This window comes from Prosopis cineraria, unplaced genomic scaffold (assembly GCF_029017545.1).
Source record: "Prosopis cineraria cultivar Desert tree isolate PC_DT_omini unplaced genomic scaffold, ASM2901754v1 PC12, whole genome shotgun sequence".
Taxonomy (NCBI): domain Eukaryota; kingdom Viridiplantae; phylum Streptophyta; class Magnoliopsida; order Fabales; family Fabaceae; genus Prosopis; species Prosopis cineraria.
The window spans coordinates 10,307,704-10,328,784 of record NW_026555343.1 but is presented as its reverse complement, the minus strand read 5'-3'; the positions used below and the strand labels follow the sequence as shown (position 1 = coordinate 10,328,784).

Below are 21,081 nucleotides of genomic sequence, written 5' to 3'. Positions count from 1 at the left end.
ATTCCACTAAAATTTATAAACATGTAAGTCATAACCATATTTATAAAATAAGTAAATTGAAAACAATTTATGTTATAATGCTTAAAAAAAAACAATCTGCTCTCATATAACTCAAAGTGATACAAATTACTAGTTAAAATTAAGTAAATTTTGAAAACACATATTAATCAACATTTAAAATTTTGAGAACTCAACAGAATAGATTACAAACGTGGACACTCAGTCCATGAGGGTAAATAATCAAATACAGCTTATGCCATAAAAACAAATGTGGACACACCAGTCGACGAGGGTAAGTAACCAAACGCAACCATAGCTATGGAACAAACGTGAACACACAGCCCACGAGGGTAAGTAACCAAACGTGGCTCAAGCCACGAAATGAAATGAGGGTACGAAGCCCACGAATACCAATCGTGAGAATAAAACTTACGAAACAAACTAGCTAATGTTTAACCACAGCGCGCTACGGACTAATGAAACTGCCGTTAGTAGCAGTTTTCTGTAGAGTTCTCTTAGAAATTTTGTTTTAAACATGCAAGAGAAATAATTATTTGTGAAGTCAAATTTTCATTCTCAAGATCAAACTTGCATGAATTACTTCAAATATATGAAGCTTGTCAAATCGATATACCATAACGAATGTACAAACTTGCGCTAATCATGTAATCAAGAAATTTTCAAATTCAATAGGCAAAGGTGCCTTCATCAATATTAGAAATATATTTCTTGAGAAAATGCACAAATCATAATATGACTATTCTTCATCATTATTTCAAAATTTCTAAAACTAACATAATTCATAAAAATGAAATATTTTAATAAAAGATTTTCAATGAATACTCATAAGGAATGCTATTCACTTACTTGTTGAAGTTCTAAATTCTCGAAGGTATTCTTCTTTTAAGTCTTTTTAGGGTCTTGTTCTTCCACACTCCCTATAAAATATAAATATATACAATTTTAATAACTTTTTAATTTATAACACACCCTTTACTAACCACCATCAAAATTTCAAAACCAAATTTATGATTTAAAGTTAATTCAAGAATTATCATTCATTTCTCTTACTTTCTCCATAAAACTTTAGCCATGCCATTCTATTTTCTTGGAGTAGAAGTTTTCTCCTAATCTCTGCACCACTTACCTTAGGTGCATTACTTCCACCTTTTCAATCTAAAACCTTCAACTATTTACCAAAAATCAAACGAGCTTCAAATATACAAATAACTGTGTGTGTAAACCCATAATTTAAATTCCTTTATAGATCTACAGGTGAATTCTTAATCAATAATTTCCATTACTATTTAGAAGTTAAATTTTTTTTTCCTTATACAAGCCCTTCAATGACATCTCATAGGCACCAACAACATATCTAAGCTTGTCTCTTCCAATTTCACCTCAATAAATTCTTTAGCATTAACCAAATCAAACAAAATCAATTTAAATCTAAAATTATGACCCATCTGTTTCATCATCATTCTTCAATACTACTGCATATTTTTTTTGTTAATTCAGTCATGGGCAGCAACAGAAAATCAAGAAATGAAAAGCAATTTCAATATTATCTCATCATACCCATAGGTGCATTAGTTACCAAGAAGAAAAAGAGAAGGGATCAAGATTCTTGACCTCAAATAATCCAACGGCATACAGCAGGGGAGGAGGAAAATGAAATTCACTGCTGAGCAAGAGGAAAAACGAAGCACTATTCAAAAGAAAGTGAAGAGAACCGAATCCACCAATTTCCAGTGAGCTAATTTCTTCCATTCTGTAGCAACATATGAATGAAATTTGAGAAAATAGAGCAAGAATCGGGATGAGTAGAAGGAAGCATAGCAAACTAAGAACATAGTTGAGAAACTTGACAGTAACAATAGAAAAAAATCTTATAATCTATACCTCGCTCAACCGAAACCAAACAAGGAAGCAAGATTAGTCATAACTCTATATAACTAGCTTAAAGGAAGAAGAAGAAGAGAGAAGGTTCGCTGCATGACTCCAACGCGAGAAGAGCAAAAGACTTTTGGCAAACTTACAACACTTGAGACGAACGAAAGAAAAATGATGAGGAAGCTTGGAACGTTCACACCTTTTACAGACAGCAAGAGAGAATGGAGTAAAAACAGGGGAGAATAACCAGTCATTGAACGTCTCCCATGGTGGATTTTTCTGGCGCTCCCAAGGTCACCGGCAAGTAGTTTAACGACAGGGATGATGACAATGGATGAAGGGTTGAACGACAAGGGTTTGAAGTTTTTGGTGAAGCCTACAGCTTTCTTAACTCACGCACCAATTCTGCTGGAGAAAGGAAAAGAGAAGGAATTATATCACAATGGGAGAAGGGCAATTTGGTAATTTCGCATAGAAAAAAGAAGGAAAAAAATTGATTCTTCATTTGGTCTTTTCTGGATTCAAACTAGAAACTTGATATATGAAGTCTTTCTCAACTGCCACTAGACCAAGTCTCTAACTTGTTATATTTATTCCAAGAATTAATATAAACACACTTTAAGTAAGTTAACCTATATATTCATTTATTTATTTTAAATTTAGTCAGGATTATTACAAATAGAGTTTGGGTGTGCATGCTTGTAATGTATACACTTTAAATAAAATTTAGTTACTTATGCTTGAGGCAAGTTGGGAAGATAAGTCTGATATTGACAAAGCTTTGGATATATATATATATATATATATAAAGTATTGTAGGGATTGAAGGACTTTAGTTATATATTGAATTGATTTAAGAACTTAGTGATTATAGCATTCTTATGGGAAGGGGGTTTATTAAACATGGATAAAGGTCACTAAAATTTTGTACTATTGAATAGGAGAATTAGAGAAAGAAAATCTCGATTGAGGTAGTAAAGGAGGATTGAAGATTTTAAGAGTGAATTTTGTACTTGGAGAATACTGCAGGTAAGTGGATAATGTCCCAATCAATTTATGAATTAGAAAATTTTCTTTATCAAAATATTGATTTAACAATTTATAGATATTATATATTTCTCTTGCATTAGCTCCTTTTGTTAATTAAATTTGTTTTACTTCTTGGAGTCATGATATATACTTATTAGATTGATGAAAATAATTTTATAAATTCTAGTACTCTTTTATTTAATAAAGGCAATAGGAAATCATGAAAATCGATGGAGAAGTTTATGAAATATTAGTTGTGAACTTTCATATTTAAAAGAATTGATATTTTAATCAGTTTATGCGAGTTTGATATTAAAAAGAGAAAAATTTTATTGTGAAAGTGATAATTTTCTCGCATGTTTGAAAGTGAATTTGAAGGAGACTTTATACAAAACACTGATTACTAATAGTAGTTTCGTTAGCCCTTGACACGCCATAGTATATCTAGTTAGTAGGGTGTTTATAGGAGGTGCTAACTTCGTGCAATGGCCAACGCACGTGGAACGGAGGCATGGTTATTCATGAGCATCGTACTCACATTTGTTTCATGGATTTGGCTACGTTTAGTTACTTACTCTTGTGGACTATGTGTCCATATTTGTTTCATAGTTTTAGCTGCGTTTGGTTACTTACCCTCATGGATTGTGTGTCTATGCTTGTCTTCGTGGCAAGAGCTGCGTTTGATTATTTACCCTCATAGACTATGTGTTTGCGTTTATTAATTGTTTTGATAAGTCCCTGTAATATGAATTTGATTATTTGATGATTTTACATTCCATTAGTTTTTAATTAGTAGATTATTTATAATTATTTATTTTATTTATTTACTTTAGTTCAAGATTTAAACTTTATAAAATTTTTTTATTTCTGAAGATTATTAAATTTTTATGAAAATCGTTGCCTCTTTGAATTGTATAATTATTTCAAACTTTCATTTTATTTATGTTCAATTATTTATTGTTGGGACATTATTCATTGGAAAAGATATTTTGGTCTCAGATAGTATAGTTGAACTCATGACTCGAGATATCCACTGAGGAGTTTTATTGCTGGATTGAAACAGAAGATTTATTTTAGTCAAATCCTAATTTGATGAAAATTTAAACTTTATACCTGCGTTGGCGTCTGGCCTTAGGTGCTCCATCTAGACTACAGTTAGGATCCTTACATTTCTTTTAAAATTAAATATCTGATTTAATATTGTAACAATTTCTAATTATGCTATTAGTGTGTTCAATGTATTAATTTCAAAGTTTCTCCGATCACGGCTTAAGGGATGTCAGTTTTATGCCTATATCCCGTACCGATCACACCTGATTTTTTTAGGGTGTGACAACAACAAAAACTCACTGATCCAGTGCACAAAATACATTAGTTAAACACAAAATCATGCAAGTAGTACAGCAATCATAACAATTTATCCTAGTTGGCAAATACATTAACAATTACACATGTTAACTACTAAAGAGAGACATTAAGAGGATTTACTCTACAAATCCTAACTCTCTGTGTGTTTTTCCCGACTCGGATCTAATGAGCTAGTCCCTAAAAATATTGAAAATTGAGAGATGAGTACAACCACTCAATAACCAAGTTTTGCTTAATCTTTACAGTTACATATTAATTGTAAATAGATGCAAATAAGCACATAACACATATATCACATAGTATTGGGCTACGATTCACAAAACTAACAACATGTGACTGGGCTTTCATAAAATACTATATCATGTTATTTTCAAAAACATAACTCAGAGTCGTAAAAATAATAACCATGTGCCTTTAACATGTGTCGGACCACAAAACTAACAACCATGTGGCCGGACTTATATACATGATCATATGCTAACCTTATATCCTTTTGTTACTTCTGACATGAAAATGGTGGCTATTACGAGGATACATCCTTTACGGACTAACCCAACCTTCCACTTGTGTGGAGCTATTGGGCTAGGGTTGACTTACTTATGTAATCTAATTTCCCCAATACTAACAACCATGGGGTGTCGTATCCCTAATTTAGCCTCCTCATGAATCAGTGGAGACTAGTTAGTTTTGAGTCTTTCATAAAACAAGTGGGACAGTCCCAAATCAACCATAGGATAAGGGCTACCTCCCGATTCCAACGATCAATGCCAAGGCTAGTTCTCAATTCCAATGATCACTACCAATACTACATGGATTTCCAATCAACTACTCCTCTCCTTAGGTGAACTCCTGCCAATGATCATGCCACACACATTTCACACATTTTATGCATTTCAACATTTATTACTCAACACATGAATTCACATAACACGTACACTCCACATTTTAACACCTAATTTGTAATTCCCTACCCATAGTAATAAATCACAATTAATTTCACAAACATCAAGGGTGGTAGAATCAAGGTTTTCTTTCTCAAAAACATTTCATACTCAAGCATTTGCTAAGATGCATCATTAAATTAACTCACAAATCACATTTTACAACACAATTAACATTTAGCTATAAAAATTAAGTTTCCCCCGGTTACCTCAAATCTTTGAGAAGTCAAAAGTTTACCCCTTACTATAGCAACTTCCCCAAGCTTTAATGAGCTCGAAAGGTGCCAAGACGAACCTCTCTACAACCAAATCATAAGGATATCATCATCATCTAGCTCTTCAAGTTTAATCAATATAAAACTCCTCATACACTATTTTACTAAATTATAATCACTACCCATTCATACCCAATAGGCTCATTAGATTCCACTAATGCACATTATTATTAATAACATCTCAAACCATCATTAATGCACATTAACCTCTCCCAACTACCTCATAAATATCAATTTTTAGATATTAAATGCTCTTATGGACCAACCACTTCCAAAATCATCAATGTGGTGTACCAATGTATTAAATCACTCTCATTAATCTCATTTTAACCAATGGAATTGGACCCTTTTCCTGGGGACTAAAAATTCATCTCCCAACTCAAACCCTACCAAAACTAATCATAAATGAGAGAGGGAAGGTAAGAAGAAAGCACCATAATCTTACCTTAGCTGTTTGGGAGCTTCAATCTATCCATAATGGAACCAAATATCGTGCCCTAGTAGAGCCAAAACTAAGCTCTTCATTTTCCTCCTCTCTTTCTCTTCTGTTTTCATGCAACTCACGAATCAGATTTATTAAATTTTTGGTCGTGCGTCGCGGCGCATGGCATAGAGGAGCCCGTTATGTTCAAATTGTGTTCGTGCACCACGATGGACCAACCACACACCGCAATGTGTGGCACAGAACACAACTTTTCACTTTTTTATCCTCTTTCCTTACCTAGGTGGCCTGCTATCAATCTGGACCCACTTCTAGGGCTAAAATTACAACAATTATGCCAAATTAAGCCCCCCTAGCCATACACCTCATTAACTCACTAACTACCCTAATTAAGTTAATAAACCAGGGTTAAAATTTTTAAATGTTACACTTTCTAAATCTAGTCTCTATTTTCAAGAATTTCTCTAAATCTCTCTTGCCCTCCAAGCTTCAGGTTACCTCCCAAAATCCACTCTGAATCCCTTTCGTGCTTTCTCAGTTCTCTCTCTATTTTTTTTTGCTTTTGGATTTAGATTTTGTTCCCTATAGACCTCGAGTCTCTCTTCGACTCCGCTCTCCTTCTCTCAAATCCAAATCCCCTTTCCTTTGCAGACTTCGTCAGCCTTATATAGAGAGTAGAGGGGGTGGATTTTTTCAAAAGTTATGATTACTCCCCGCTATTTGCTCCTCCAATCCCACATGCTTCAGTCGAAGATCTACTTTTTCTTTGTCTCTCTCTGCATCGCCAACTTCCTACCGGTCCAACTATACACTCCCCTTGCTTGCAAGCACCTCTTTGTTCTGCTCTTTCCTCTACGTTTCTCACTTTTTCTTTCCTTCCTCTGTGTTTCTATCGGCTTCCTTGCTTTTTTTTTGCCCTCCTCTGTGTTTTCGTCTCTGGGTTCCTCACTGCTTTTTTCATTCATGCAAGGCAAAGGGAAATAAGGGATGAGTGAAACGCTACAGAGATCAACTTTTCACTCTCCCTATATATGTATATATATATTATGTTTAAAGAAATTTTTTTAAAAAAGGTAATTTTTAGAAATTAGTTAGGAAGGAAAATTTGATTTTGAATGAACCAAGAATATCCTCTCTTTTTTTTTGTTAAAAAATTTAACTCTCAACAATTTGATTCCTATTATCTTTGAATTGTTGAGATAATTTGAGAGAGATTTTTTAATATTTAAGCAATATTTTCTCTTCTATTTTCAAAATTAATTTTGAAGACCAATTAAATTTATTTATCTTCTTTATTTTATTTTTTGAAAAATAATCCTCTAAAAGAATTAAATTTTTTTGTATTTTTATATTTTTTGGTTGTTTTATTAAACTAAAAGAAATAAAATCTTAGCCAACAAAATATTGTCTAGTTCAAAATAAAATTAAAGTCTATTAATTAATTTTTTTTTTTTTTTAATTTATCTATATTATTATAATTTCATGTTTTGGTTGAATTTATTATTATTTTCATTAAATTTAAAAGATATCTTGACAAAATACAGTGTTCACACATTGTATCTTTTATCATGGGTCTTTTGAGGTTGTGTTTAATATATTTACATTTATTATCTTTTAACAATATACCCTCTCTATTCTAAATTATAAGACATTTTTAGACAAAATCTTACATATCAACAAATCTTATTAAGTACACTTAACAACATTATCTTTTCAAAATAAAAATATAAACTTTTTAAAATACCCATTATTTAATATATTGAAAAGAGAAACGGTAAAAATTAATTATAGAGAGAGAAAGAGTAATATTAAAATTGATGCATTTAATAAAATTTTAAACTACTCAAAGTATCTTATATTTTAAAATAGAGAAACTCTTTAAAAAGTGTCCTATATTTTGAGATGGAGGGAGTACTATTTAACCTCCTGATTCAAATTTGTTTTAGATCATACATACATATAAGATCTGTAGCTCTTACAATAGAGTGTTTTTTCCCCTCCCCAACTCCAGACTTGAAATGTTGATTAAAGGATTTTAAGTCTTTTATTTCTCAATTGGCCTTAAATATAAAACATTTGTAGCTACTTCGCAAGTACTAAGAAAATTAGTTTTACTCATTAAATTTATATTAAAACATAATTTCCCTTTCACATTAATTTCGCTCCACTTAAATGGTTAGCCTCTCTCTATAATAAATTGTATTTTTCTTAGTGTAACATATAATTCCTCTTTCATATTTATTTGAATTTCTAATTTTAATTAATGATATGTAAAATCTTAAAAAAAATGAAAACCCAATTAATAAACCAGAAATAATATAATGTCTTATATTTTGGACCAAACTCACTCTTCATTAAGTTTTAATTGTCTTATGTTTGAGACTGGAGGAAGTATTTACATGTATTATAACTCTTAATTATATATGTAGGCAAAAATTATGAACGATCGTCAAACTATTTCACTTGCATGAGAATCAACGAACAAGACTCAACATGCGTGACTTCGTAATTTAACGAGCTAATTACATTCAAGTTCTTTACAACACACAATTAGATACCATATGTTAATTAAATGCCACATTTTTATGCTCCATTATTAATCAACCTTGTAACATTTAGTTATGTTGTGGGGAACCAAATATATATATAATTCTTCTAATATAATTTTTTAATTAGGGTAAACACAAGGAGCATGCTTCACTAACAACAAAGACTGAGACTGTCTCCTCCGAAGACTGAAGTACTAAGAGCAAAGAGTATACCTCTCCCAACTAAATTTCTATATAGACAATGGCTGAGATTTAAACTTTCAACTACATGCTTAATTGACGAAACCCTACTTCTCAAATCAACTTTAATTTATGTTGACACGTGTCACAACTATCAACAATATTTCTACGATAGCGAAAGGAATGAGAATGGGTTTGGGCTCTATAAATGTGATCTGCATGAGAACAAATAGATAGGTCCATTTCTTTAATACACGCGTTCAACATATACAGGTTTAATTTTTTCTTACATCGGTCCCAAATAGAAAACGACAATTATTATTCTACTTTCTTTCCCACCATTTATGTTTGTCGCCATAATTGTTGACGCATGCATTTTGGCATTAACTTGACCATCTGAGGAGGAGAGCGATTTGCATATCTTGATTTGTCAGGCTAGTTAAAGAAATCTGTATGTATTGCAAATTAATATTCTAAACACATATTTCTAATTTTTTTATTGAATTATTTAATTTTTTATTAAACCAAAATACATATTAGGTTAACGAATTCCGAATTGAATCAATATAGTACTTTCTTTGTTAAAAAATACAAGACAATTTTAATTGAATTACACCTTCCAATAATTAATTAATTATCTTTAAATTAATACATATTTCCATGTTTTCTATTTATTTAATATAGTATCTCACTTAAAGCTAAATGGTTGAATGATTTATTTATTAAGAATGTTTTTGAAAAAAATCATTAACTATACATTAATAAATTAAAAATATCTTATATTTTTAACAGAGGGTATAATAAAAAATATATAAAACTCATTCAAATTATGCTATTCACATGTCATGTATAATAAGGCTGTGCAAAAGTTCTCTAGTCTTTTATTATTTTAATTGAGTTTATTAAGTTAAAATAGATTATTGCCTCTCATAGAGAAAAAAGAAAAAGATAAACTAAGCGAATACTAAACTAATAGGACTAGTCTCCTAATCTTATGGACCAAATCTAGTCCTACTAAACTTCATGTTATTATCACTAGACAAGACTGGATTATGGGTTGCCTAACCCAATCCTTTTCATGAAAGAGACTGGACTTTGAGTTAGGCTGAAGTCCAGTGTCGTCCAGTCCTTTGTGCAGCCCTTACATATAGTGCAACTCATTATTTAAATTTCATGTACTATTATTGAGAGAAAAAATGTCCATCATGCATGATGCATAAACCACAATTTTGAGGATAGAAATTACTTCTATCTCATTTTGCTTGTTTGTTTCCTATCCAAAATGAGACATTACCACACGTTCAAGATCTGTTCTGGTGTATATCATTGTCATATTCCATCCATGCATATCTTTGAATCCACAATCTACGAGTGCCACTCACAAGGATTGATGTGCTTCTATAAATAACCTTTCATTCTTTATCATCCACGCATCACCACATCGCACAAAGCTCAAGGTTGTCTCTCTCAAAGCCATCACCAAATTATCTTATAAGCAATGGCGAAGAAGACTACCATATTGGTTATCTTCTTTCTTCTCTTTGCATTCACTTCATCAAAATTTGCTTCAGCTTCAGCTGATATGGTGCTTGACGCAGAAGGTGACATGCTTAAAAATGGTGGCTCATACCATATCGTCCCAGCCTTGTCTGGAAGAGGTGATGTGAATGTTATATTTAATTAATTATTTACCTGCTAAACATATTTTAAATTAATTATTTAATTAAGTGTTTAGTTATTGAATTTGACTTTTTTTTTTCCTTTGGATAGTGGTTAATTATTTATATCCTAAATGTCTACGTGTTTTATTAGGAAGTTTGCCGGAATTAAAAATTGTCACACTAAGTTTGTCCTTTTTATAATAAATTATAATGTTTGCATGAATGTTTTTATTCGTATGATTTCATCTACTTTTTAATTCATTCTCTTTGATTTATAAACCTATCCTTTTATTGACCTGGAATGTCTGACACCTAAAACTCATTTTTGATACAATGTTCCTTCTCAACTTTTTAAAATGGTGTGATGTAGCCATTGCTATTAACAAAAGTTAGCTTTAATCATTTATTTTTGAGAAAATGACATAAAAGCACCAAGAAAATTACAGCAAAAGATTATATTCTTGGTCCTTTTTTGTACTTTTTAATCCTTTTATTGCCATTTTTTGATTAATTGACAGTCAAATTTAATTTTTGTTAACAATAGAAAAAATATTGTATTATTTTTAAAAGTTGAGACTTTTGGATCCTAGATACTTCTAGATCTATAATTTAACAGTCAAATTGCTATTTAATCCTTACAAAATTTCTAGTTTTTAAAAACAAAAACAAAATTCACATCTTATCAAAAAATTAATTTAATGTTTATAGTCAAAATTTTGCAAATATTTTTGAATTTCTTTTGGTGAAATACTTTTGAAATTTTATTAATATATTGATCATGTATTATCTTAATACTTTGAACATATATATTTAATGTAATAAAAGTGATAAAAGTATAGATAGACAAAGTAAAAAAATTACATATATGGAAAAATATTCTAAAAATATAAAAAATACTAACTTGAAAATGATTTCAATTTTAAGGTTTTGATTATAATTTAAGAAGAAAGCTAAAAGAATCGAGTAAAACTTTACAGGTTTAAAATATAATTTTGGAAAAATTATTCCCAAAAGTTATTTATTTCTAAGCATCGTTAACTGTAAATATACCTATAGTTTCATTTGCAAATCTGTGTTGTTTAAAGTGGTAAATAGTATTAAATATTGAATTTGGACGAGTCCTTGGGAATAAATAACATTTGAATTTGGTTCTTCAGTTCTTGGGAATAATAATTTTCCCAACATAATTTTTCATTTAAACTAGACATGCTCTATTTTTATAATGTGCAGGAAATTTGTACTATGCACAACTTGGGAATAATACACGTTTTGTTATATTTTTTATATTTTATATTGAATATAGGTTACATCGATAATATGAAATAAAGATGACACAGGGATGACGAGGTCAAGAAATCTTATGACCATACTGATAAAAATTCAAGGGAAAATGATAGAAAATTCCTAAAATATGCAAATGACTCTACGAGGTCTCTCCAAATGGGATAATTCCTTTTAAGTCATTCAATACCTTTATGAAATTAATGTATTTTGTGAAATCATTGTAGTGCCCCAAGTATTGTAAATACTAGTGACTATGGCTTAAGTAATGACTACTTTTCTTTTGTAAATAATTAAAATAAAGTAGCAAATAACAAGCTCTGCATTGCAAGTTTTTTAATAACTAAAGTTCAAATATTGAAAATAGCAATGACTAATTTAGTTTAAGTAATACTCCCTTCATCTCAAATTATAGGACACTTTTGAAAGAGTTTTTCCGTCTCAAAATAAAAACACTTTGGATATATTAAAGTTTTATTAAATACACTAATTACAATATTATCCTTTCTCTTTTTATAATTAATTTTTGTCTCTTCTCTTTTTAATATGTTAAATGAGAGGTATTTTGAAAAGTTTATATTTTTGTTTTAAAAAGATAAGGTTGTTAGGTGTATTTAATGAGGTTTATTAGTATGTGAGATTTTATCTAAAAGTATCTTATAATTTAGGACGGAAGGAGTAACTACTTTTCTTCTGATAAAAACTAAAATATGATAAGTAATTATAACTTTCCTCTTGGAAAATTTTTTAACTACTAAAGTCCAAAGTAATGATTACTTTTCTTTTGATAATGACCAAAACAAGATAGCAAATGATAATTTTAGATTTTGGAAATTTTTAATAACTGATCCATTTCTTTTTTTATTTTAAATTGGGGCTTTATAGTTATTTTATAAAATACATTAATGTCAGAAAGGTCCCAAGAGATTTGAGAAGAACTGTCACATTTCTCAGGATGTCATTGTCATTTGTATATTTAAATAAAATTTTCTGTCAATTTCCCAAAAATGAAACATAAAACTAAATTAAAAATTTTCCAAAACATTAAAATAACGTGATAAATTATCAAATTATATCAGCCATATATGTGATATTGAGCTAAGGGTGTTCAAGTCCTTCGTTTTCCTGGTTTCTCTGCATCAGGTGGTGGCCTTGGACTAGCTGCTACAGGGAACGAAACCTGCCCGCTGACGGTGGTGCAGAGACCTTCTGAGGAAACCGATGGCTTGCCGCTGATAATTTCATCTCCGGCAAGAATCGCATACATCGCAGAGGGTCTTCTTCTGGACATCGCATTCTCTGCAGTTCCGACCTGTGCTCCGACACCGTCGAAGTGGACGATCGTGGAGGAACAACCTGCGGGAATGTCTGTGAAAATCAGCGGTTATAACAATGCAGTTGATGGTAAGTTCAAGATTATTAAATATCAGAGTCTCTTCTATAAGCTTAAGTTCTGTCCTACTGGTGATCCTTGTGGAGATCTTGGCCTTTATTATGATGAAAGTGGCAATAGACATCTGGTAATTGTTACTGATGAGAGTCCACTTGCAGTTGTGTTCAAGAAAGCCTTATAACATATTTTCCCCTTAATTTAACATATTTAGAGAAGATCTGAATTAAAGGGAAAGTTGCACACAAGGACCATTGAAAAATGTTATTTGTAGACAAGAATCAAAAAAGAATTGATTGTTGTTAAAAATGGGAGCATGTACTTATTTTTTACCAAATGGTGATTTGTTATTGGTTATTGTATGGGAATAACATATTTTAGCGGTACTTGTGTGCAATTTTTCCAATTAAGATGTATTTGATGTGAGTATGGTGTACCTTAAATAAACTTGTGCGGCCAAAGCTATGGCTTTCGTTTCTTGTATTGCGGATTTATATACCAATCAATTAAATAAACATTTGTTGTTCCACGTATGCCATTGTAATGTATGACAGTTATGTAAATATTTTATTTGATATGTTAGCATTTTAAATTTTTAAATTTCCAATTTTAGAATTAAAGGCATTCTTTTTTAAATGGAGATGGATGGTTAATTTAATTTCGGCTAAAGTATATATTTGGACCTCTAATTTTATATGATATTTTTGTTTGATCCTTTAATTTTATAAAATATTTTTCAGTCCTCTAACTCTAATATGATTAGTTTCCAATGATTAATTTTTATCTCAAGTACTGTTACTTTTAAAAATTAAACTTAAAATGTCAATATTTGAGAATGTTTTATTAATATTTAAAAGTTTAATATGAGAATTTATTGTTGATGGACATTGTTAGCGTTAAAAGGCTGAAAAGACACTTTATAAAATTGAAGTATTAAAATAAAATCATATATAAAATTAAATGACTACCGGTGTACTTTAACCTTCATTTTATATTCTACTTATTTTAAATTCAAATAATATCAATATTTTTTTAGGAAAATAAGGTTCCGTCCAAACACATTTAAGTGCCCAATTTAATTAGTACAAAAATAATTTTTGTGCTGTACGCTTTCACACATATGTCGGCTCCTGCATTGAATATAATAAGGGAAATAAAATAACCTCTCAAACAATCTTCGTCGATCCACCGTAATAAATTAATTGTTTACTTTATTGTTACATGATGTGACAACGATAACATGTATGTAAAATTTAGTTTTTTTTTTGTTTAAATTATATTTTTTAAAGTGTCTTTAAATTTGAATATTGCTGAGTTACGTTTAAAAAATATATATTTGACTCTTAATTAGTGTAACATTATTTTTTATGATTCGATCGTTTAATATTATTATCTTTACCCGTCAATACTAATTTAAGACTCCCGTTGTATGGGGTTATTTTTACTAATGGTGGTTTTATGGATGCCTCAGGTACATCCTTTGAGATCCACTTTTAGATCTACAAAATGCAAATAGGAAACAGAAAAAGTCACCTTGTATAATTACTCTCCTAAATATATGGAATGGTGATACGGAATGGTGGGGAAGGGGGGAGAGAGAGAAGAGAATAGAGCAAAGAGAAAAAAAAAGGGTGGAGATAATATAGAGAGAAGAGAAAAACTGTAATGACTTGGGAGTTTATAAATTTTTAAAATATGCGACAAACATTTAATGACCAAGTAAATCAATAATTGTGAAAAAATTTGGACTGGCAATTGAGGACAAAAAGTAGAGAGCATGTACCGTCCTAAAATAATAATAATAATAATAATGAAATTTAAATTAATAATGAGTATTTTAATTTAATATTCTAGTTTTCCTACAACAATAGTGGGATGAGCTGCTGGCTCCGTGTAATTCATTCTTGTTGTCAACTTTCTTGTTTTGAGTTCGAATCCCAACTGCGCCTGACAAGATATTTTATTTTGCTTTAACACTGAAATTACCGTAATGCCCCTATTTTAAAAAACAAACAAGCAGCACAAGTAAGAAAATTTTTCCCCGCGCCCTCATTTCTATTTCAGCATCTTCCACAAGAGGAGCTTCAAGAATCCTCTTCTTCCACTCCTCTCCTAGCACCAAACTTCTTCCTCTTTCTCGCCGATGAGTGAGTGATTTTTAGATGTCGTTGCTGTTGTGAATCAAGGCGTGGGTGTTGGAGCTGTCAGATTTTTCTTCTTCATCATCTGTCTCGTTCTACACATCCTTAGATATCTCTTCTCTTCCCTTGTTCGCATTGCCTTTTTGGAATGGTGTGAGTGCGTGTACAAAGCTTCCAGTATTCTTCCTTCGCGTTGCAAACGACCGTCCACTGTAGCTGGTCACCGTTTAGCTCGCTCGTATATCTTCTTCCCTATTTTGTCACTCAATTTTGGGAACCAAGGCTCAGATAATATTTCAAAAGTGGTTAATTAGAAATAAGTTATACAATTGGGATGTCTCAGATAAGTGGATAATATCCCAAAAGAAATGTCAGTGAGTTCTTATTTTCAAATTATTGCTGAATATATTCACATAATTATATTGGTGTAATTTTAATTCCTGTGTTGATTATTATTAATGGAAATAAATGTTAATTCTATGCTTTGAAAGAAAGAAAGAATTATTCTTTGAAGGAGTATTCTTAAATGTTTAATATATTGATAATGTTTGATTTATATATTGGGGAATAATTTATCATTATGATTTACACATAAAGAATATAGATGATATTGTTTTATGTCAAGAAGAGATAAAAATGTTGATTTTATAGACCTACACATGCTTGATTTAAATTGTGAGACTGAATCAGAGTGCTGGTTGCCAATGACAATCCCGTTAGCCTTTTGCACATCATGGTTAAATCCTAGGTAGCTTGGTATTCGTAAGCTTTGTACTCATGCTTGTTATTTGTGACTTTAGTACCCATACTTATTATTCGTAGGCTTCACGTATGTACTTGTTTTGTGGCTTCAGCCGTGCTTGATCATTTTTTGGATATAAACCATTCTTGTTGGTTATTTATGCTCATGAACTGTATGTCTATATTTGCTGATTATTTACCTCGTAGATTATATGTCCACACTTGTTTCGTGGATTCCAACCGCAGTTGATTAGTTATTTAACCTTGTGAATTTTGTATCTATACTTGTTATTCGTTTGATAAAATCATGTAAATAATATTTTGAAACTTATATTTTTAAACTAATCCTATTAAACAATTTGATTTTCATGTATGAATTTCTTTATAATGAGTATTGCATTTCCTAACTATTTGATACAAACATGGTAATTAAAAAGTGGGAGTTGATTGTTTTGTTATCATCATATGAAGATGTTATTGGATTAAGTGTTTAAATGAGATTATATGATTTGAGTTCTGCACTCATGCTATTCTAAATAACTATTTTAATTAAATTCATGCTTACTTCATTTATATTTCTTTTCTTTATTTCCTTTAAATTTAATTTGAGATGTTATTCATTAAAAAATATTTTTAGCCTCATCGTATAGCAAAACTTGCATCTCAAAGTGTTCAATTATGCATTGTATTGTTGAAATGGAGTAGCGAAAGAATTATTTCAGGAAAATCTCATTTTATATAAATTTGAGATGTGTAATAATATCATCATTTGGTCCTAGGTGTTTCAAGTAGGCTATAGGCAAGATCCTCTATTTGAAATGTTCTTTCTCGTTGAGAAATTTTGGGAAGTCTTATTTTTATGAGAGATTTTACTGAAATTTCTATAAGAAATGATGGCTTTTATTTGCATGAAAACTATAAATAAATAAAAATAAAAATATTATATATATAATATTTCTATGCTAAATGTGTTTATAGTTTGAAATTTTTTGAGTTAGAGCTTATGGGATATGAGTTTTGTGTGTGTGTGTGTGTGTGTATTCTATGTCAGTCACACTTTATATTTTTGGGGGGTAGACAGAAACTTATAGGAGAGGCAATACAATAACAATTCTTGTTTGATAATAGGCATCTCTACAAAATAAATGGATTAAGACGCTATTTATAAGCCTTAATTACCTAACCCTAGAATTAAAAAAACATGAATATTCTAAAAATTCTAAAATTAAATGAAAAGATAACCATGATGGAAAGATAACAATATCAAATACTGAAATATAATAATAATTCAAATATTACACAATTAAAACAAAATATTCTTAATTAGTAAGATAAAATATCTTCAATACTTTCAATTATTTATTTTCATTCCATCATTTCTTATTCCCATCAATAAGCCAAGTAATTCCTTTCTTTTGATTATTAATTATATATAGTACTTATAATCCTATATATAAAGTGTTGTTCTAGAATAAATTTATGTTCCTTTTTATAAATCAATTTATACAAAAATATTGATAATTAATTATTTTCTTTCAATTTTACTCTTTCATAATTTTCAAAATGTTACAAGAATCATCTTATGCCCCTTGCCTCGAAATGGATTGGTTTGACATTTAAAAAGGGAAAAAGAAGAAATAAAAGAGTATCAAAATTTCCACAATTCAATACTGTAAGGAGAGATATATAATTATCCAATTAGCCAATTGTTAATAAAGGCATCAGAAACACAGAACAACCCAGTGGATAGCCTAATATTTAATCCAATCAAATCAAGGGAATACACAGTGTTACTTTACAACTGAAGCAATCATCTTTCTTGTAATCCATTTGATGATTTCTTAATTCAAAACTCTCATCTAACTTTTCGGAAGGGACATCTAAACCATCAAATAAATTCGAGTAATTGCCTTATTACGAAAGCAGTTGACGTCTCATAGATAAACGTCAGCACTCTATTTAGATTTAGAATATAATCATAACTGTTGGTCGAAAACGCTTTCAACTTTATTCATGTAACACAATACTTGCTTAGTATAAAATTTAATTTTTAGTCTAAACCAATTTCAAGTTTTCAGAAGAGAAGATGTTAATAGGAGGAAATAATAACCATCACACCACTTCGAGTGACTGGAACAAGCGGAGAAAGTTAAGACAAAATTGCAAGAAATGGCCCTAGGGAAGTAAAACATGTAGTCATGGGAAAAGTTCCCAATATGTCTTAAAAGGGGCTCAGATTTTGATGGAGATGGAGATAGATATAAAAATTGCTCAGTCTTCCCCAACTGAATATATAGAAGTAAAAAATCACTGAGAGCTAAGTCCAGAGAAAGCACCTAGTCCCTTGTAACGTAATGAATCAAAATTTGAACCCTTGTTAGGAGAAGCGCTCACATTTAATTTAGTACTTGTTTTGTTTCAAACATAATTATCTTCAATAAAAAGATATATGTAAATAATAAAAAAAAAATCCTTTGACATGTGAGAATATCCGTGTGCCATTTTCACAGAATTGATTCTTGAAAAATTCGTCACTAAATTTCAATAATTCAACATTTTTGGAAAAGATTGATTCGGTAAACGTCTTTCCCAAAAAAAAAAATTGTAAAGCCATTATCATCCCAAAAAACGAAAGACAAAAAAAAAAAAAAAAAGGGGCCAATATCCATTAGCCAATTGGACAAATTTAAAAAGGCATCAGAAAGAGACAATGTCCAGGTGCTATTGATGATGGGCATAGATATCTAAACAATAATTAAATTAAATCCAGGGAACACACTGCTTAAAACTTAAGCTATCTTATGTTCCATAGAGTAGCACTTAAAAAAGTTTTCAATTATTATCCAATTCATCATTGGTGGCCCAAGTAATCGATCAAGTACTCATTGTGTTGATTAAACTTGAAAAAGTAAAATCAAATTTCACATCCATATGGCATCAAAATAAATTTGTTATTGTTTTCAATGTGTTCCACACGTTTGTTCATATATAGATAATCTAATATCATTGTTTTCTCCATATTTCCATTCAGACTGATCATACATAGATGAATGCGACGTTTCATAGATATAGATTACAATAAGATCCATCTGATTGTTCTAAGATAATCTAACATGAATGTTTTCTTCATACAATTTCCAGACAAATCATAAGCTTACAGTAAGATTAAAACTTACTTAAAAACAAATCTAAAATAAGGGACACAGTAATCGCCTCCTATATAGTAATATTGAGATTGACATTAGAGCCATTCAAAATACCTAGAGATGTTCCTGAGTTCACAATAGTGTTGTTTTGTGTTGATGTTGGAGAAGACCCATCATTGTTGCCTTGCTTCTCTTCTTTCAACTCACTTTGCTTAACATTTGCCTGTTTTCCAATTTTATTGGATGTACCCGAAGGTACAACATTTACTTGTTTTAAAACATCATGTGGAGGCATTCCAGATACAAGATCAAAGTGACACAAAGCAAATGGTCGTTTAAAACGGGAATCAACATATTCAAAGTGTGGGAAAGAAAGATTCACATCAAGGCCTTTCAAAGGACTCCATAGTATGCGAATAAAATAAGTAAGAACTGAATTCATCCCATCACACCGTGTTTTGAAATGAATGTCCCATGCTCCATTTGGTATTCTACACAACCATAACTGATCTAATCTGTGTCGAAATTGATCTTGGTACTGCCAAAAATAATTCCCAGGTTCTTGTCTCTGTACGATGAAACTCCCAGTAGATACTTCAATTTTAGTCGGGCCAAACGCGAGAAAGCCATTGTTTTCTCTTTTCCTCTCGAACTCGATGCCGACTCTTACGTTATTACCTACGCACAAGCAATCATGGAGTATGAAACGCACCTTGTTGTAATCCCTTGCGATGCAAGAAAAGCAAGTGAGTGATGGGTTGGAACGCGAAGTGTAAATGAGAGCGTATTCATTTTTGAATTCTTTACTTGACCACATGAAGAGCTGAGCCTTAACTGTAGGGTCCTCCATCCTAAGGCCCATAGGAGAGCTCAAAGAGTTTCCCATATTCTTGCTATTTCATACATAAACTCTTCAACTTGATAAACGTATTTAACAGAGAAGCTGTATATATCGGGAGAGGTTTGGGAGGCATCTTCGATCATAGACACTGTTCAATTAACACACACACACACAGACACATGTAAACATATATACATATATATATTGTTTTAGAGATAAACTAGCATATATGCATCAGAATAACTTTTGAAAAAATTTGATTCAATTAAATAATTAATTAAAACCTCGTTTGATAGATGAAGATATTCTAAATACATATGTGGGGATGGAAGGGACCTCACGCGGTATAATTGCTTTTTGAAAAGAGTGCTCCCAATACTATAGCTTTTGTCTTTATACTCTTCGTTAGAATTTATCCATTATGCATTCTTTCATAGAATATAGGGAGAAGCTACTTGGGGCGCCAGGAGCATAGAAATTTACATTTAGGGCCCAATACAATCTGAAAACTCTCTACAAACCCAAGGGCCTTAAGTGAAAATATGTTTTAATGGAAAAGATGCATTTGCCCTCCCTCTCTCCATGAATGTACAACACAATATCTATAAATTCTCATCACAATGTCTAGTAATCTAGAACCAATCTAGTAGAAAATAGTTTAGCTTGAAATATACAAGTTGCGTAGGATGAAAGAATAATGGAATGTTCATAAATGCACAATATAATATTTATAAATTTTCAACATAATGTCTTGTATTTGACAACAAAATGTCTAAAAGAAAATGCATCTTTTTTCGTCAAAACATATTTTGGCCTGCACAAAGTTTTCATATTGTATTGGGTCCTAAATGCAAAATCTTGTACTATGGAGATCCTAAGTGAGATTCTCCCATAAATGAATGTGTGTGTGTACTTTATTAACAATTGTTATTAGTAATTGTTCCATAGGCCAATATTTGGATGCGAAGATTATTCTTATTGTTATATTGTTATCATGTTTGCTTAAACCGAGGAACATAAGTAAATAGAAATAACCAAGTGGATCAAATCAAAATAGAGGAATATTAGAGTTTTAAGTGTTTCATCTCAATTAGGCTACGTCCTATCCTTAACTAAATAGAAGTTGGATGGAAATAAAGAATATGATGAAAATAGTTTATCAAAAAAAGGAATATGATGAAAATAATGTTAAAAGATCCCTGT

At 30.7% G+C, this 21,081-nt stretch overlaps 2 protein-coding genes across 3 annotated transcripts; one reads left to right on the top strand and one right to left on the bottom strand.

The window, feature by feature from the left end:
* Positions 1-10,102: 10,102 nt before the first annotated feature.
* Positions 10,103-13,538, top strand: LOC129289445 (trypsin inhibitor 1B-like). The gene is made up of 2 exons (XM_054926218.1): positions 10,103-10,335; positions 12,763-13,538. Exons 1-2 carry the CDS (start codon positions 10,176-10,178, stop codon positions 13,191-13,193), a joined length of 591 nt encoding a protein of 196 aa, XP_054782193.1. The 5' UTR covers positions 10,103-10,175; the 3' UTR covers positions 13,194-13,538.
* Positions 13,539-15,327: 1,789 nt separating this feature from the next.
* On the bottom strand, positions 15,328-20,027 carry LOC129287408 (uncharacterized). Of its 2 annotated transcripts, none has more exons than XM_054923553.1 (2): positions 19,152-20,027; positions 15,328-15,402 (listed from the first exon to the last, which is right to left on the bottom strand). In XM_054923553.1, exons 1-2 carry the CDS (start codon positions 19,921-19,923, stop codon positions 15,371-15,373), a joined length of 804 nt encoding a protein of 267 aa, XP_054779528.1. In that variant the 5' UTR covers positions 19,924-20,027; the 3' UTR covers positions 15,328-15,370. The 2 variants fall into 2 exon arrangements, with proteins under 2 accessions (XP_054779528.1, XP_054779530.1); XM_054923555.1 differs by lacking the exon at positions 15,328-15,402 and having other exon boundaries at positions 18,847-19,715; positions 19,845-20,027.
* Between the last annotated feature and the right edge of the window lie 1,054 nt (positions 20,028-21,081).

What these genes read in the sequence shown, in the direction of transcription:
- LOC129287408 (XM_054923553.1), bottom strand. Translation starts at nt 19,923, where the DNA reads ATGGGAAACTCTTTGAGCTCTCCTATGGGCCTTAGGATGGAGGACCCT. An exon ending in GAACTCAGGAACATCTCTAG is followed by an intron (nt 15,403 to 19,151) that starts GTATTTTGAATG and finishes GTGACAAAATAG; the next exon opens with GGAAGAAGATATACGAGCGA.
- LOC129289445 (XM_054926218.1), top strand. Translation starts at nt 10,176, where the DNA reads ATGGCGAAGAAGACTACCATATTGGTTATCTTCTTTCTTCTCTTTGCA. An exon ending in CCCAGCCTTGTCTGGAAGAG is followed by an intron (nt 10,336 to 12,762) that starts GTGATGTGAATG and finishes TCTCTGCATCAG; the next exon opens with GTGGTGGCCTTGGACTAGCT.